At 32.9% G+C, this 17,969-nt stretch overlaps 1 protein-coding gene across 14 annotated transcripts in view; it reads right to left on the bottom strand.

Moving 5' to 3' along the window:
• The window catches only part of VPS13B (vacuolar protein sorting 13 homolog B), an 848,142-nt gene that overhangs the window by 355,165 nt on the left and 475,008 nt on the right, over positions 1–17,969 (bottom strand). For 13 of the 14 annotated variants that reach the window (XM_044928327.2, XM_025264770.3, XM_025264772.3 and 10 more), the window contains one exon: positions 16,829–16,940. In XM_044928327.2, coding sequence (XP_044784262.2) covers positions 16,829–16,940 — 112 coding nt within the window. Of the gene's footprint in view, positions 1–9,401; positions 10,146–16,828; positions 16,941–17,969 lie in introns of those variants that run through there. The other variant, XM_044928329.2, reaches the window with a different exon arrangement.

Raw genomic sequence — 17,969 nt, 5'->3', positions numbered from 1 at the left:
GCTCAGCACTGATGCACTACGTTTCTACCTGCAGCACAGAGATGGAGCGCCACTGATGAGGTACTGTAACTGCTTAATCTAATTTCTTCTTCGAAGGGTTAGAAGCATAGAAAATAAACTTGGAAAAGTATTTTTTCACATTTTATATGATATAGTATCAGGCAAGTTGACCCATAAATGTTACAGCTTGAACTACTTTGTTATAGCTATATGTAAATAAAGTTAAATAATATACAAGAAAACATGTTTTGAACTATATCACCTTATAAGTTAGAGATTTTTACCAGAATATACTTATGGTACTAAGAATAAATCTTAAAAGAATATATTAAGATGCCTATACTTAACTGGAAAAAGTACAAATGATTCAGTTACACTATTCAAAATGATGGCTGCTAAGTTTCTGAGAATGAATAGTTTCAAATAAAATAATTATATGAAGTTGGAAAAAATTAGTGTCCAATTCAGATTGAAGGATAACTTTCCCACAAGGGTATCTGTTGTGATAAGAACTAGGATAGGAAAAAAAGCATTTAATTTTATTATTTTTCTACAGCATAAATATGTTTACAGCATAACAAAATGCTGTTTATTAGAATGACAGGATATTAGGTAATTACTGTATATTTCATCAATATCCATTCAGTCAGCTAACTAAACCAATGACATTGTAATTCGTAGCTATGCGTATTATTCTTTTTCCTAGTTTTTGGATAATTCTTAAAAGTTTAGTGGGACTATACCTCAGTTTTATCAGGTGTTATTTAAAATCACCTGGAAATACTGAGGTTGTGTTTCACTGAACATGAGCTCCGTGACTTCTATCCAGAACTTAAATGACTGGAAATCTTTTCAGTGCCAAAGACGTGCTGTCCACAGTGTGTTTGATAAGCTGACATGGGACAGGGACTCTTTTCACTGTTGTGTCAGTTTATCAAACCCATACGTGGATGACATTCAATTCAGTTAGAGGACAATAAAGTCCTGGAATACAAATAATTATTTCTTTTTGAGAAGCAGTATATTCTTTAATGTACAAATGCCACAGACATGTATAATGTATATGACAATCTGTACCAAATAACTGTTCCAATAAATAAAATTCATAAATTGGTTCATAACCTCAATTATAACCAGAGTTATTAAGCTATATCCTTGGAATGTGTCCGATGAATAGAGGTGCATATTAATAAAAATTTTAATATTCACACTTGACACTTTTATTTTTTCCCTTATATTCATTAGTGACTTACATGGAAAATATCATAGTGGATGAATATATAATTTGACATTAAGATACGACAAACTGAAGTTAAAATTTTTTTTTTAATTCTGATTGAAATCACGTATTTTGAACTGTGATTTGACACTGACTCGACTATGTGGAGTAGATTTACATATGATAAATTATGCTGAGAAAGTATTTTTTACAACTTAATTCATTTTAACATTTAGTTATGTCAAAACTGTTCAATGGCTATAGAGGTAAGAACAGTGGCTATCTATGGAGTGCAGGATACTGTATGCGCCAGGAAGAGGAAAGTTTCTAGGGAGTTGGGTGGCTGGAACATGGCTACACACATATGCGAAAGTCCATCATGCTGTATACAAACAATTAATGTACTTCCCTGACAATAAGTTGTAACTCAATAAAAAATAAAAAGATATGGAAAAAAGTTCAAACCAGCCTTGAAAGCTAAAAAATTAGCTTTGCATTGATCTATTTTGTATCTATTTTTACAATCAACATTTGTATTTTTCATTATCCTTGTCAATGTGGAATGATTTTCAAGTAAGTTTTTGTTCACAGCTCAATGTGAGAAATGATGTACCAGAAAAGTATTTCACATTGAAGAAATATCTTTCTTCCCAGCAGAGGATGCAGAGTTTCCAAACAGACAGCAAGTATGTCTAGCATACAAAACAGTTAAAATTATAGTTTACTTCACGGCAGTGAACTAGTGGACACAGAATAAAATAAGATATAAAGATAAATGCAAGTATTAATAGCTATTGTTTAAATTGGCACTTTAGAAAATAATAGCTTCTTTGTTCTCATGTTAAAATGACAAGGGGCAGTAGCATCTCATTATTGGTTAGCAAGTTCTCTTATACAACGTGTAATTTATTATTAGTTCTACATATTAAATGAATGCATAGATGCTTGCTTCCTACCTTGCTTTCTAATTAGCTTCTGTATTTGTGGAGGGGATTGGAAGGTATTGGCTGAAAACAGACACTAGTCATGAAAGGGTAAAATGGGTCTTCCTCAAATTGAAGTTACAAAGCCACCACTGCAGTACGCTTTACAATATTCTTAAACTCAAAGCTGAGCAAAGACTTTTATCAACCAATCAATCATCTTAGCTCTCCTGTTTAATCCATTTAGGATGTTGAGCAGGGTATACTTGAATAACTATAATAAGCATGTGATGGTTTCTGAAGGGAAAGGATGGGAGGACAGGATAGTTAGGAAGTTTGGGATGGACCTGTACTTAACGGCTATATTTAAAATGGATATTCAACAAGGACCTAGTGTATGGCATATGGAATTCTGCTCAACGTTATGCGGTAGCCTGGATGGTAGGGGAGTTTGGGGGAGAATGGATGTATGTATATGTATCAGTAAATTCCTTTGCTGTTAACCTGAAACTATCACAACATTGCTAAGCGGCCATACTCCAATACAAAAATAAATAAATAAATAAACATTCAGATTACTTTTTACTTACAATAACACTTAGCACAACGTTTTACTGTTTTTTAAAAAGCTGTCTTATATGTCGGTGGTTCTAGTGAACATTCATCATATCCCAGAAACTCACCCGTCTTTAAGACGAAAAGTGTTTAGGTTATAATTTCACGTGATGATGTTACTGCCTCAATTAAAACACACAATCAGGAATGTACATAAGATATTACATATCCAGTGTACCTTTTATAACCAGAATGTACTTAAAATAAGTATAAGATAGACTTTCTAAGTTCACAATAAAAAATTATGATGTAAACCCCCCAAAATTCTATTATCCTGTAACATTTTTTTCAACATGAATTTCTAGAGGAAAACATCAAAAATACCAATAAAAAGGGTTAAATATATTTAATATAACAGTCTGAAATGTATGACAGTAGAACTTACAGTCATTTTCAACACTGTTATTGAGGTAGCTTTTGGCAGCAAATAGAAACACATTCATAGAAACCTACATCCTGCTACAGGAAGCCACAAAAGACGCAGTTACTTTGGAGAAGGCCAAATCCAAATCCAAAGCCTTCACACTAGATCAGCTAAAGAACACGACAGGGACTAAAAGTCTGCCAACAGTATTTTCAAACAAAGCTTTCGGGCAAGCTACTCTAAATACCTACTATCCCAATATCTCTGATTTGCTAAAAGGGAGTTATTTGAAACCAACACTATGCATTATAGGATTAGGAACCTAACATCATGAGATACAAAACATACCTTGCCAAAAGCCAACACAATGGTTATTTTTGAGAACATTTATATAGAAAGAAAATTAGGAAGAAATTAATCATTGGGGGAGGGTGTGGTTTTGTAGAATTTAATCTCTGCAATGTATTTTGGAACTATAGCTCGGTGTTAAAGTAGATGATAAGACAGGTTTTAAAAGAAACTGTAAAAACATATAGTAGAGCAATATCTCATCCTAAACTGCACATTCATCAGGAATAAAGAAGGGCTATTATTAATATTTCTAGAAAAGCACATTTTTTCTGTTTTGAAATAAAGATAATTTTTCAAAGCATAATGTACAACTGTTGATGATGTTAAGCTTATCTGAAGGATGTAAATCTCACGTATGAATTTCTGTAGGTCATATGCTTCAATTGTCAGTTGTCCAGGCCTATATAAATTGTTGAAGTACACTTGGAGAACAAAATTTAAAAATTAAGTCAATCTCAACCATGAATTTCACTGGTTCTATCAATTTAATGTTAGTTCATGTTGGGAATATTAACCCTTTGAGAAATCAAGACACCCATAAATCATAACACCCACAATATTAAACAATATTGTCAAAGTTTTGTGTGAAGGAATTGTGTGACTTGAAAATCTACATTTTGAATTGTGTCAAGGTCTACTTATTTAAAACTTTTAACAAGGTACTTATTGAGTTTTAGTAAATTATGATTTAAAAAAATCTTAGTATAGTGATTATACATCAAAGTCAATAAAAAATCAGAAGACAATTTGTAGAAGTTAAAGAACAATCTGCTTAGTTTTAACAAGCTTCTAGTAAAGCTTCTATTTAGGAAATACGCATTTTTTTGTGTTGAATGTTTATACTTCTGAAATATTAGTCATAAAGTTAGTTTTTATAAAGAAAGTAAACTTTTCTCATCAACTAGATAGGAAGAAAGCATGTTTTTCCATTCTTTCTGTGTTGGTGGCATCAAATCAGGTTCACAGTGAGGAATGGAGATCAACCACTGTAGTGAAAGTTGCCCATAAAAAAAGCAATAAAGACACAGAAAACAAATTGTGCATATAATGCTTGAAGAACTCTACTAATGCAAGTCTTTTAAAAGTAAAAATGAATCATATCCCCTAACCTTTATATTTCTTTGAAGGTAAAATTCCATGACTTAAACAGCTACACCCAGGGTACACCTGTCAGAAGACTCATTTATAAAAGGTGTCTTTAAAACCTTTGCCAAAATCACCATGGATTTTTCATATAATGATGCTTGTGGGCAATTTTTAAGAGAATGAAATTCTCTGTGGAGAAAAGCTGAAACCCAATATTAGATTCAAATCTATTAAGTACTGAAAGCACTAAAAAGGATTAGCAAATGTCTACAAAAAAGAAGTGGTTGAAAAATCCAACAACTGACAAAGTTTTTAAAGAGCTATGGGATAAATTAGTCACAGATAAAATTCCATAAGGAGAATAAGAAGACCCACAAATATTTATGGCATGAACCAAAAGCTGTATGTAGAAGTTCACAAACGTCCAATTAAAAGAAAGATATAGTCCCTCAAGTAAAACATGAAAGTTTAGAAACTGTAATTAAAAATACTACAAAAGCAAAGAGTTCTGCTTTTTTGCATTTTAAAATTCTTTTAATGTACAGAATATTTTGGGAAAAAAGCATAAACTAAATTATTTGTTAAAATCACTAGTTTATTTTTTAAGTATTTTAGCATAGGTATTAAAAGACTGAACTTTAGACAGTGTGACAGAGCAGTTATCAAGGGAGACAACATATAATCTTAAATGGCTTCCAAATTTATATATCTAATTCTATAAACTCTATTCCCAGCTTAAACACTATATTTCTCAACTGTATAGGATTATAGAGAAAAAGCCCAATTTTGAGAAACCCCATGACATACTTATTCAACTTTGATATAATTTTGGTGAATGAAAAATACCTGTGAACACACAGTATGTAGTTGCTTTAAAATAATAAAATCAGTATTTTCTCCAATATAATTAAGAGAAAAATAATAATGTGCAAGAATACTCTGGGTAGAAGAGAGCATTAAAACAAAGAGAAATAGTTTTAACTTATCTCTTTTTCTTTCATAACTTTGGGACAGAACCAGAGTAATCACTAAATCATACTGAGGCAAAAAGAGAAAGATATTTCTTAGGAAATAAAAATCACAAAAATATATTGAGTTTATTTTTCTGCAAAACTATGTTAATATTTGTATCTGGTCATGATTTACTTCAGAGCTTATAAATGATGTGAGAAAAAGCTAATGATCAAAATCATTAGCTAGGTATGCTACTGGGAGCTATTTTCTGAAGAGCAAATGAGTATTAATTACAACCTAATGAGAATTCTTTTAATTTCCAAGTATCCTCAAGACTGAAGACCTCAAAACACTAGGGTTATCAGAGTTTTCACCACAAATAAATTATGGCTCTAATATCTATAATATTAAATCCATCCCATTTTGGAATATTTTACAGAACCTAAGGAAAATGCACTAAAAATTCAACTTGGTACCAGTTTATTCACCATTAACAAGAATGATGTCAGGAACAAAAAAAAAAAAGTCTACCATGTAAACAGCAATAAAATTTAATGGAATATGAATGTGAAACTTGAAAAAAAATGAACCCTCAAACTTACACTGGTTAACTAGAGTTAGTTAAATCAAAGCCAGTCTGTCTTAAATTCAGTTACAGGCAGCAAGATGTATTTTGGCAATATACAATGGGAATGGGAACTGGTTTTGGTCTTCACTTTATGTGTGGCTCAAGATAAATTTTTTAATATCTACAGACTCAGTTTTTTGTCTTTAAAATACAGACAATCCTAATAGTTGACTCTAAAGGTTATTGTGATGCATAAGCACTGCACTGAATGCATCAAGCAGAATCTTCAACACACAAAAAAGCATACATTATGGTTAGCTATTACTGCTGCTACCACTACTACTTCTGCTACTGTTGTTACTATTATGTTATAATTATAGAAGGTAGGTCAGATACTGGTAAAGAAGGCCAGTTTACTTCTAAGTAGAGTGATCATGAAATGTTAAAAAAAGAGAGTGGGATTTAAATGACACATGAAAATACAGATGTGATTCTTAAAAAAAAAAAAAAAATTAACAATGCTGAACAGAGAAAAAAGTTTTTTTTTTTTTAATTTTTAAAAAAATTTTTAAAGTATCTATAACCTCACCAATGAAGTTTCATAGCAAAAACTCTTTGAAAGGCTAAGCTGCAAGAAAGCTTTACTTCAACAAAGTTGAAAATTCATACATAAACAAGGGCCATAGAATAGCATTACTAAGCATTACTGGGACAAATAAAATATTTAACTTGAACAAATGTCTTATGTAAGAAAGCAATTAGTGGTAAAATCTGAAGTCTAGGCTGAGACCAAATCACCAAAGAAGATGCATATTGGGTTAATAGGGATTCTGTCATGTTAAAAATTGAGCACTGTTGACACATGTTAACAGAGCTGCTATAGTCAAATAATGTTTCAAAGTGGTATGCTAAAGCCAAAAAAGCCTAGAACGTTTTCATTTACACAGTAGTGTTGAACTGTGAATCACTTGGCCTTTGCGATTCAAATGGTAACAGAGAATACTTAGGCTATACTAATTTCAGTTTCCTTCTGGTACTGATTTGTTCTTCAAGGACCACCCTAGCAGCTATTTCACTGAAGGAAAAAACAGTTTTCCTTTCACATTTTCTCAGGTATAATGAGGTTTTGAAGTCTGGGAAGTCTTGGTCACAATATGTTCTACAAAAGTTAAGTTTTCATGGAGCTTTTTAATTATGGAGAATATTTTGTTGGTTAAACAAAAAAGTAGTCTTTAAAGAGTCTTTTGATCTATGTCATCTAAAACAGTTAGTTCAAAAACAGACACGCGTTTCTGAATACGATGACACTAAAGGATACCCACAAGCAAGTCGCATAACAAACTGTAGAGTACAAACCCATTATTTAAGACAGAGACAGTCACACACACACACAACACAGACACACAAATGGCCTAAAAGAGTGTCAATCTAACCATTAACAATGGCCATAGAGTAAAGGAGCAGTCAGAATAAGCCTTGGAATTACATTTTCTATGCACACACTTTGGTATTATTTACTTTGAAAACATAAACACTGTTACACTTTTATTTTAAAAACTTACTAGTACTACTTTATCAATAGATTAAAATAAAGGTAGATTTGATATTAAAAAGTCATTCTACCAGCTGACATATAAATTATTTTTAATCATATATTAACCTCTCATATTTTCATTTGATAACAAGATGACCAAATAATAATAAACTAAATTGTAAACAATATTTTTTTAAACTAGGAATATAAAATTTTTAAAGATACTTAGAATGTACTGAAGAGTGACATATTTTACTTACAGGGCCTCATGAATAATTAAAGTTACAGTTTCTATTCTCTTGGCTACTTTTAAAAAGAAAAAAAATACTTGAATAGAATTGAAGAACACTATTCTCTATTCTTTCCTATGAAAACTGCAAAACTAGATGGAACTTCTGGAGTCATTCTTTCCACACACAGTAATTTACAGAAGACGCAGGACAGAACACATAAGGACACTTACGATAAAAATGGGACCATGAAAAAAAGTTTAGGGCACAAATTCATAACTTCTGATATTGCTTATTTCATCAATTTAGGCATTGTGGGAAATGTTATAGAAAAAGTATAAATTATTAATCTTATCAAATCTATCAGAGCTTTACAATGTAATTTCACTGACTCAAATGACATGGTTGAGGTTTTAAGCTCCATGGAGGGAGGGGCCATAGCTCTACTCAAAAATATATATTTATTACTAGAGTCAAATACACTGTCGGCACTCAACAAATATCTGTTAAATAACTGAATTAATCAATGTATATTTAATAAATAAATGAATTAATGACTGAATTAATGCATCCAGTCATGTAATGAAATGGCATAAATGTCTCAAGGATCCCTACTGTACTAATGACTCTATATAGCTGTTTATTCTACTTCTGACACAGAAAGCTACTTTTGAAAAATTATTTAAAACAAAACTCACATCAGCTACTTACAGAGTATTCAGGATCACAGTCAAATTTTTAGAAAAGTCTTAGGAAGAGAATAGTATAAATACAATGTAATTTTTTTTTATAGCAGTTATACTATAAAATGGCATAAGATCCTGAGACCTATTTTCATTTTTTTAATAAACAACCAAAACCACTATAATTAATGAGCTGTAGATGATGTACCAGCATTTGTAGAACAAAAAGTTTCTAAAAATATATACATAAACCATTTATACAAGAGGAAGCAAATTTATTTCTTTTAAAATCTTTTTTATTAATTCTTAATATATTTAAAGTTACAAAACATTTAGGCATTTTAATTATACTTCTTTATAATCCCTATTTTATTTTAATTTCCTTAAGTCAGTCTATGAAGGAACACTGCCAGCATAGGTAAATTTTTAAATAGTCTGCCTTTATAATCTCATCCTTAATTGTTTCTCTGTTTCTCTTTTAGCCTGAGACCAGAACTTGAATTATGGCTTGGGAAAAGAGGCTGGGCAAGATAAAGGGAAAATCTTAATGTCAGGCCAGATTGTCTGTGATTCAGAATTTCTGTGTTAAGTCAGGGAAATGGTTGAACATTACACAGAATAAGAAAATCTCATTGGTACTGATAAACCTATTAGAAGGGCAGCAATGGAGATGCAGACATAGACAACAGATCTGTGGACAGAGGGGTGGGGGCAAAGGAGAGGGTAATGCGCAAACATATATACTACCATATGTAAAACAGATAGCCAATGGGAATTTGCTGTATGACTCGGGGAACTCAAACCGGGGCTCTGTAACAACCTAGAGGGGTGAGACGGGGTGGCAGGTGGGAGAGGTTCAAGAGGGAGGGGACATATGTATACCTATGGCTGATTCATGTTGATGTATGGCAGAAACCAATACAACGTTGTGGAGCAATTATCCTTCAATTAAAAATAAATAAATTAAAAAATAAAGAAAACCTCAGATTGAGTTGAACTGACTGGGAGATTGGCTTGTCCAGGAACAAGCAGTTGCAAGCTAGGTAGATTGGTAGGCCAGGAGGAAGCAGGCAAAGAGCATAGACAGTTAAGAAAGGAGCTCAAGACTATACACAGCTCGGCTTGAACACTGAAGAAATAACATGTACTTTCTGCTGTTTTCTAGTGGATCAGATGCTTTTAAGAATAATAATAAAGTATGAATTCATATAGGGTGTTAGTAACTTAACAGAAGTTTTATTTTACACTATCAACTGAAAAGTTTATATGAATTATGAAATTTAAAACAGACTCCACTGAGTGATTCTGTTAGGAAATGGGGAGGAAAGCATAGGAGTGGAGGATACTCAGCTTTTGTGGTATCACCTTTCATAATGTTTGAATTTTTAGCAGTAAAATGACTAACATTCCTTAAATCTGTATTTTTTTTTTTAAATCCTCTTTTTAAAAAACTTTTCTGGAAACTGTTGGACCACAAGGTGCGGCCCTTGAAGCAGCACATCAGCGTGAGGCGGTATCAGTGTCCTCCCCAGTCACTCCTGGTAGAAATGTCGAATCTCAGGCCTCGTTCAATACCTCTGAAGTCAAAACGTGCATTGTAACAAGATCTCCAGGTAATCTATATGCAAATTAAATTTAAGAAGCACTGGTCTAACTCAACATAAATCATAACCCCCTCTCAACCTTTCATGTAGTTGATCAGCAATGGGTAGCTTAGAACACCCTGAGACAGTTAACATTTTCAAAAATAAATTGTTGATCTCCACCTGCCCAGGCTCCCAAAGTAAATCCTCCCTCAGTTTTCCTTCCCTTGGTTAATTTTATCCTTCTAGTTGCTTACGCCATACAACTGAATTATCCTTATCTCCTGTCTCAAACCCCATGTGTAATCCATTTGCAAATTCTTTTGGCTCTACCTCTAAAATATTTCCAAAATCTGACCACTGTGCACCACCTCCACACCCACAACCATGGGCCAAACCACCATAATGTCCTGCCAAGATTACGGCAACAGCCACAGAACCTTGCCCTTCCCTAGCTACCGTCTAATCTTCCCATGTTGACCTGAATTATGTGCCCAAATATAAACTGAATCATGCTACTTCTCTGCTCAAACCCTCTGAAGGTTCTCATATGATGAAAAAATCAACTCCTTAATAATCAAAAGAACTCCATATCACACATATATTTGACTCAAATAATAGAAATAATCCTTAACATAACTTCTTTAGATAAATATCAAACTCCCATTTGCTTTTTTGAAGTTGACTCTGTTTTTGAATACAGATTTCACCTCTTTTATGTATCTTTATTCCCTGCTGGTGAAGCTCTTCATTTAATAGGTTGATACTTAGAAAACAATAAAAGTAAGTATTTTTAAACTGTGCACGCATGAACTATTTCCCCCAACAACTACATCTCACTCAACATGATGGCCAAAGCCCCCGCAACGGCCTAGGTGGCTCGTCCGTAATGTCTCTCCCTCACGGTCTAGCTGTCCCCAGGCACACACTGCTACAGCTGCCACTGGCTTCTCCCATGCACTCCTATTTCAGGGCCCCGAGCTTTCTCAGGAAGTGGCCTCTGATCACGGCCATGCTGTCCACCTCCAGTTTCCTCCTTCCTATCTTCTTCCTTGTTAGATTGCCTCAGTAAGCACGTCTTATAGTTAATATACCTGAATATATATTTATTTTTAACTGTCAGTCTGGGCTTTGCCTGGTGGCGCAACAGTCACACATGACTTAGCAACCGGACAACTGTCTCTCTCCTTCATTAAATTTAGTAGCAGGGATTATTCTTTGTCTTCCACACTGACTTATACTCAATACCTAAAATAGTGCCTGATGCACAGTGGGCTCCTAATAACACATTTATTAGATAATGAAAAGTGAAAATGTACATTTAGTCCCTCAGTCGTGTCCGACTCTTTGTGACCCCATGGACTGTAGCCTACCAGGCTCCCCTGTTCATGGGATTTTCCAGGCAAGAGTACTGAAGTGGGTTGCTAATGGCTTGTGAACAATAGCCCCCAGGTCTCCTGCACTACATGCAGATTCTATACTGCATCACCAGGGAAGTCCCATTCATTATTCGACATATAATTTGAAAGATCTTAATAACACTGAGCTGCAGTTAGTATATTATTATATCAACTGCAGTTGATATTGTTGATATTAAATCAGTTGATATAATATCAGCTGCAGTTAGTCATTATTATATCAACTAATTTAATCATTCTAGATCTATTCTTAGCTTCAGAAAGAATGACACAAATAGGCCAAGTATTTGAAGACTGACACCATGGCCACTAGGAGTTTTCTCATCTTCAAATTTAAGACCTTCCTTTATTTCAGTATTATTGTTTTCTTCAAAGGTAACATGTCTTTTTATCTATGTATATATATTTTACTGGCTGAATTTAAGATTTTCTCAAACTTCACAAAAGACCAAGGCATCTCATCTCTCCTGCAATCTGTGTTAGGCCTTGAAATCTGTTGGGAGAGAAAGACATGGTTGTATTCTCTCTCTTCTTGCTCAGCATCCTGTCTCAGTCCATCAGGAAGAGGTCTCTTTATCTTGTCTCTTTGATTTTCAGTCATTTGAACATGCTTCTAAGTGTAGTTTTCTTTGCATTTATTTTTGCTTGGATTGAGGATAGGCTTCTTGGGCCTGCTGGTTAATGATTCTTGACAAATTTGGAGGAGTCATGAGGTCTATCTCTTTAATTATTTCTTTTATTCCATTCAATCTTTCTTCTACTTTCTTTTACTTCTTGTACTCTCTTTACACACATGTTAGACCATCTGACTACTCCACATGGTTTTCCTTTTGTTCTCTTTTACGTTCTTTTCTTCTTTTCTATTTCGTCCCTCCTCTCTCTCTATGCTTCAGTTTGGATAATTTGTCTGAAACTATCTCCAAGTTTACTAATCCTTTCTTCTACTTTGTCCATCTGGTATTATGGCTATCTAAGGAGTCCTTAATTTCAGATACTGTATTATTCAGTTTTGGAATTTACTTTAAATAGAGCTCATTTCTATGAAATCTTCGATCTTTTCAACGTATTTCTTTACAGTATTAATAACAATTATTTCAAACTTCTGTCTACTTACTTCAGTCATTTGTGGGTCTTTTTCTACTAGTTAAATTTTCTCCTAATAATGGGTCAAATCTTTCTGTTTTTTTGGTATCTTTTTTCTTTTTTTTAATACATATCAGATACCATGTATAAAGACTATGGAAACAGAAGTCAATGTTTTTTTGCCCAGAGAAGGCATATCTTTTCCCATAAGGCAGTGTGGATAAGGAGTGGATCATTTCTGTCCAGTCTTTGGGGTTGGTTTGCAACTCCAACTAAACTCAATTCATCTTCCATTTGAAATGTCTCAAGGGTGACATGTCCTGTATTTCTTATGGGCCTCCCTACAGTGTTGCACTGTTCAATAGAAATATAATGCAAACAACAATCAAAGCTGCCGATCTAAATTTAAAAATGCTGGCAGTCACATTGAAAAAAGGATTTAAAAAAACAGTGGAAAATAGTTGTAATAATATATTTAACTCAATATATCTATCCTTCAATTATTGAGCTCTAAGAGTTCTTTAAATATTCTGAATACAAGTCTCATGATTTGTAAATATTTTCTCCCATTCTGTGGATTATCACATTCTTGACAGAGTCCTTTGCACCACAGAAATTTATAATTTTGGTAGAGTTCATTTTATCTTTTATTCTTTTTTCCCTTATGCTTTTGATGTCATTTTAAAGAAACCATTATCTAATCAAAGGTCACAAAGACTTACTCTTACCCTTCCTCCTGTAAGTCTCAGAATTTTAGCTCTTAATTTTACATTTCTGGTCCTTTTGGCTTAATTTTTATACACAGTGTCAGGTAAGGATCCAACTTCATGTGGATATTCAGGTATCTAAATACCATTTGTTGAAAAAAGTAATCTTTACCACTGAGTTGTCTTGGCTCCTTTATCAAAAACCAACTGATGGTAAATGTGGTGGATGGTTTATTTCTGGACTCTCAATTCTGTTCATTGGTCTAGATAGCCTACTTTCATACCAGTATTCCACTAGCTTGATTACTGTTGTTTTGTCATAAGTTTTGAAATTTAGCAGTAAGAGTCCTTCAACTTTTTTCTTTTTGAAGAATGTTTTGGCTATTTGGAATCCCTTGAAATTCCATATGAATAATTTCCTTATAGATTTTAGAAACTTTGCCAATTTCTACAAAGAAGCTAGCTGGAATTTTGATGTGGATCATATTGAATCTGCAGATCAGTTTAAGAAGGATTGACATCTAACAATATTAAGTGTTTTGATCAATGTACTTGGGCTATAATTCTGTGTATTTAGATTTTCTTTAGTTTCTTTCAACAACCTTCTGTAGTTTTCAGAGTATAAGTTTTCTGATTCTTCTGGTAAATTTATTTGTAACAATTCAATTCTTTTTGATGATATTATGAATGGAATCGTTTTCTTACTTTCACTTTTGGATAGTTCTTTGCTTATTGCTGTTGTGAACTATTTACACAGTCGTTCCTTGGTGCCTGTGCAGGACTGATTTTAAGACCTGCTGGGAACACCAAAATCCAGAGACATCCAAGTCCATTAGTCAGCCCTCCACATCCCTTCTGTATCTCAGATTCAACCAACCATGAGCTGTGTGGTAATGTATTTACTATTAGGAAAAAATCCACATATTTTGAACCTATTGCTAAAGGGTTAACTATACACTGATTTTTTTTTTTTTTTAATCTTGCAACTTTCTTGAACTAGTTTATTTGCCCAAAAGTTTTCCAGAGGCTGCCTCAGGATTTTCCATATATAAGATCATGTCATCAGCAAAAAGATATAGTTTTTTTCTTTCTTACCATCTGGATGCTTTTTATTTCATTTTCCTATTTAACTTCCCTGTCTTCAACCTCTAATACAATGCTACATAGAAGTGATGTCTTGCTCCTGATATTAAGGGGAGAGCACACAGTTTTTGATTATAAACTATAATAGCTGTGGGTTTTTTTACAGAAGCCATTTATCACATTAAGGAAGTTACAAAAACAAGAAAGAAAGAAGAAACACAAAAGGCAGATTAAAAGAAAGAGGAAGTAAAAACATATGGGAAGGGAACAGGAGAATGAAATTGCTAAATCACATAATCAGAGGAGGGACTAAACGATAGAAGTATGAATTTAAAAGAACACATGTGTACCTGTGGCAGATTCATTTTGATATTTGGCAAATCTAATACAGTTATGTTAAGTTTAAAAATAAAATTAAAAAAAAAAAAGAAATTAAAAAAAAAAATGAATATTTGAAAAAAAAAAATAAATAAATAAAATAAAATAAAAATAACTGAAGAGAATTCTAAGATAGATTCTGAAATGCTCCGCCACTGAAGCATATGCTTTTGGAAAAATACATAAAAATTCTGTGTGCGCCTTGGCTTTTTGTCAATTGGAAAAAGAGAGTAAGGGCATTTATTCTAGAAACATAAAACAGCCATTATGTACTTTCTGTGTACATATTTTTACATATTTTCTGTAAGGCAGGATGTGAGGCACTGAAGATCTAAAGAGATAATGTACATTTTCAGACTTAATTTACTTTTTGGCATTGTAATTCCATATCCTATAAAATAAGTCAGACTATTAAGACAGTGAAACAGGGAAGGAAGTGAGATATAGTGAAAGAAGGCAGAAAGTAAAGAAAGAAAAAATGTGAAAAGGGAAGAAAGGTAAAGAATGAAGAAAAATACAGAAAGGGAATGAAAAGTTAGGTCTCAAAAAAAAAAAAAATCAAGAAGTGAGTAAGGAGAGAGACTGAAGGGAAAAGAACATTCAAGAAGGACAAAAGGGAGGAAGCGATGAATCAGGAAGAGGAGAGTCACATCTTCATAAATGACGGCTGGAGAGCCAGAAAGGAGAAAGGGTAAAAGAGGAGAGGAAGTTAATACCTTTAGTGACTTACTTTATTGATGGTGACAGGGTCTTTTAATAAGAAACATATTTCTTTCACCAAAAGTAAAGTAGAAAACTCTTTGAGGACCACTTATTTCTGAAGTGGAAAAGAAAAGATAAATATACCTGATAGAATTTCCAAATGTTAGAAAATGAAATTGCTTTCACCCACAAAGGATTCTACTGTAATCCTTTCTTTAGATACTAAGGAAGTCAAAGCATGAGTGGTGATATTGGCTCTGTCATTATTTGACTAGGGACAGTGATTCTTTTGGCTCCTCAATTTCCTAATCTATAAATAAGGAAACCAGATTAGATGATTCCTAAAGCCTACTTAAAGCCTACTATAAGCTACCAGAAAAAAAAGTAACACAACAAAGTAAGCAAGATAGAGAATTCAAAGGCAAAACAAGCAAACAAACAAACAAATCAACTCTAATAACAGAAAAAATTGAGAAAACAAAATTCGTAGGTCCACTTAAAGTAAAAATAGCTGTCATCCTCTAGGTGGTACACGCATTATAAAAATCAGAATCTTTCCTAGCAGTAACATTTATTGGAGAACAGTAGAAATGTATTTCTTGTAAGAGTAAGAGAATATAACATCTGAAAAACAGACCAGCAGGAAAAATAAGACACTTGTTCATCTGTATTTCTGTGACTTTTCTCACTTGGTATTATTTGCAACTGTACTTTTGTGTCTGGCAGCTGTGCTAACTTCAGTACGAATGATATATTATTTTTATCATGTTGATTACATGTGTTCACCAGTTTAGTTCTCCATATATGCTTGGTGTGGTTTGCAAATACTCAGTGACAAAATCCAGAGCATGGCATTTTCACAGAAAGTGTTTACTGTGAAATTTCTCCTTAGAAGTTTGCTTTTCTTTACAGCTTTGATCCATATGACATGCACAGTCCTAAATTTCAAATAATGGCTTATAGTTAAATTAAGAAAATGCTTCAGTGTGATACAATATGACTACACTAAGATGTGGTAGTTCTAGAAAGGACCTCATTTTCTCATGTGATTAGAGATTTGGTCAAATTTAAAGTCTGCTAAGATTTTCCAAACTGCGCTTCTTCAGTTTTATGGTGACTTGGTACTTACATTCTGTTATTCATCAACACTTCACAGAAATACTTGATTTGTCTGAATGAATTTAAAAACCCACAACTGAAGAAAATCAGAAAAACCTGGTTTTAAATATCAAAAGATCCTGAATGAAAAGTATTTCTGCAGGCCACACTATACAAGTTTTATTGATCAGTGTATTTCTTTGCAGTATGAAACTGTTGGCAAAATTGGACATAAGAAAATAAACTTACTGGTAAATATCTTTCCTGAGGACGGATCTGCCAAGGGGATTGTCAGCCTGGGGAGCCATAGCAACAGAGCCAATCTTCAGAACCATGGTATCTTCCTTTGCTGTCTGATTAACTGTAACGAAAAAAGTAGATTCATGAGGAAACAGTGGATCTGTGCACAACCTCATGTATAAGGAGAAATTTTGAAGAATGGGATAGACACACATTAAGATAAGACCATAAATGAGGACAAGAAAAAATTTGCTTAAAATAGAAATATTTAATGCTCTGTCCATTGTTTCTTTTATATCTCACTAAGTACTTCTCTGCACAGACAATTAAAAATGGCAATAAAATAATTCACCCAACAAAAAAACATGCAATATTAATTATATATAAGTAATACTGAAGTAGTGTATTTATCTAATTTTATGATGTGATACTACTACATTTTTCTCCCAAGTGATTTTCAACCTTTGGTTTTCAACACTGTACTGTTGTTTACAAATACATTAAAGGATATCAGAAAGTCAGTAACAAAATCTCCAAGTTGTTTGAATTTACATAATTGCACTAATACAACACACATATACATAGGAACACACAAGAGCACTTTAAGGTTTAACATGTGAGCTGAATGGCTGCAACAGTAAAGAAAGTAAAAAACAAGTAACTGATTAATATATAAGGACATTTCAACTTGCTATTCTAGGCATTTTTTAATGTTAATAATTTCTACTGTGGAACTGCTTGAGAAATAGTAATTTCACACTTGTGTAAAAGTCCTATTTCCTAATGGAACCTAAAACTAAGGTAAGTATTTTCAGAAAACAAGAAAAGGTAAAAGGGTATATTAATTCTGATTCGTTAAACTGAATTAAAAAGAAAATTTATCACATGTTCTCATGTTACAAAGCTAAACAATTCTATAAGCCATTGGCTAATTCAATGTCTTTTTAAAAAATTATTTGGAATAAAGAGCTTTTTTGGATGCCCTCATTAATTTACATTAAATTTATTCCTTCTTTCCCCACAGATGAGTCTACTGCAGTAGCTGTTCAAAATTGTTTAAAAATTGTTAACAATATACAATTTTCTGGGTTTTGAAGAAAACATATAGTAAAATTCATAATTTCTTTCAAAGAACTATCATCTGCCACAA

The sequence above is a fragment of the Bubalus bubalis genome, chromosome 15 (assembly GCF_019923935.1).
Source record: "Bubalus bubalis isolate 160015118507 breed Murrah chromosome 15, NDDB_SH_1, whole genome shotgun sequence".
Taxonomy (NCBI): Eukaryota; Metazoa; Chordata; class Mammalia; order Artiodactyla; family Bovidae; genus Bubalus; species Bubalus bubalis.
The sequence above is the reverse complement of the archived record's forward strand: the minus strand, read 5'-3'. Positions and strand labels throughout refer to the sequence as shown.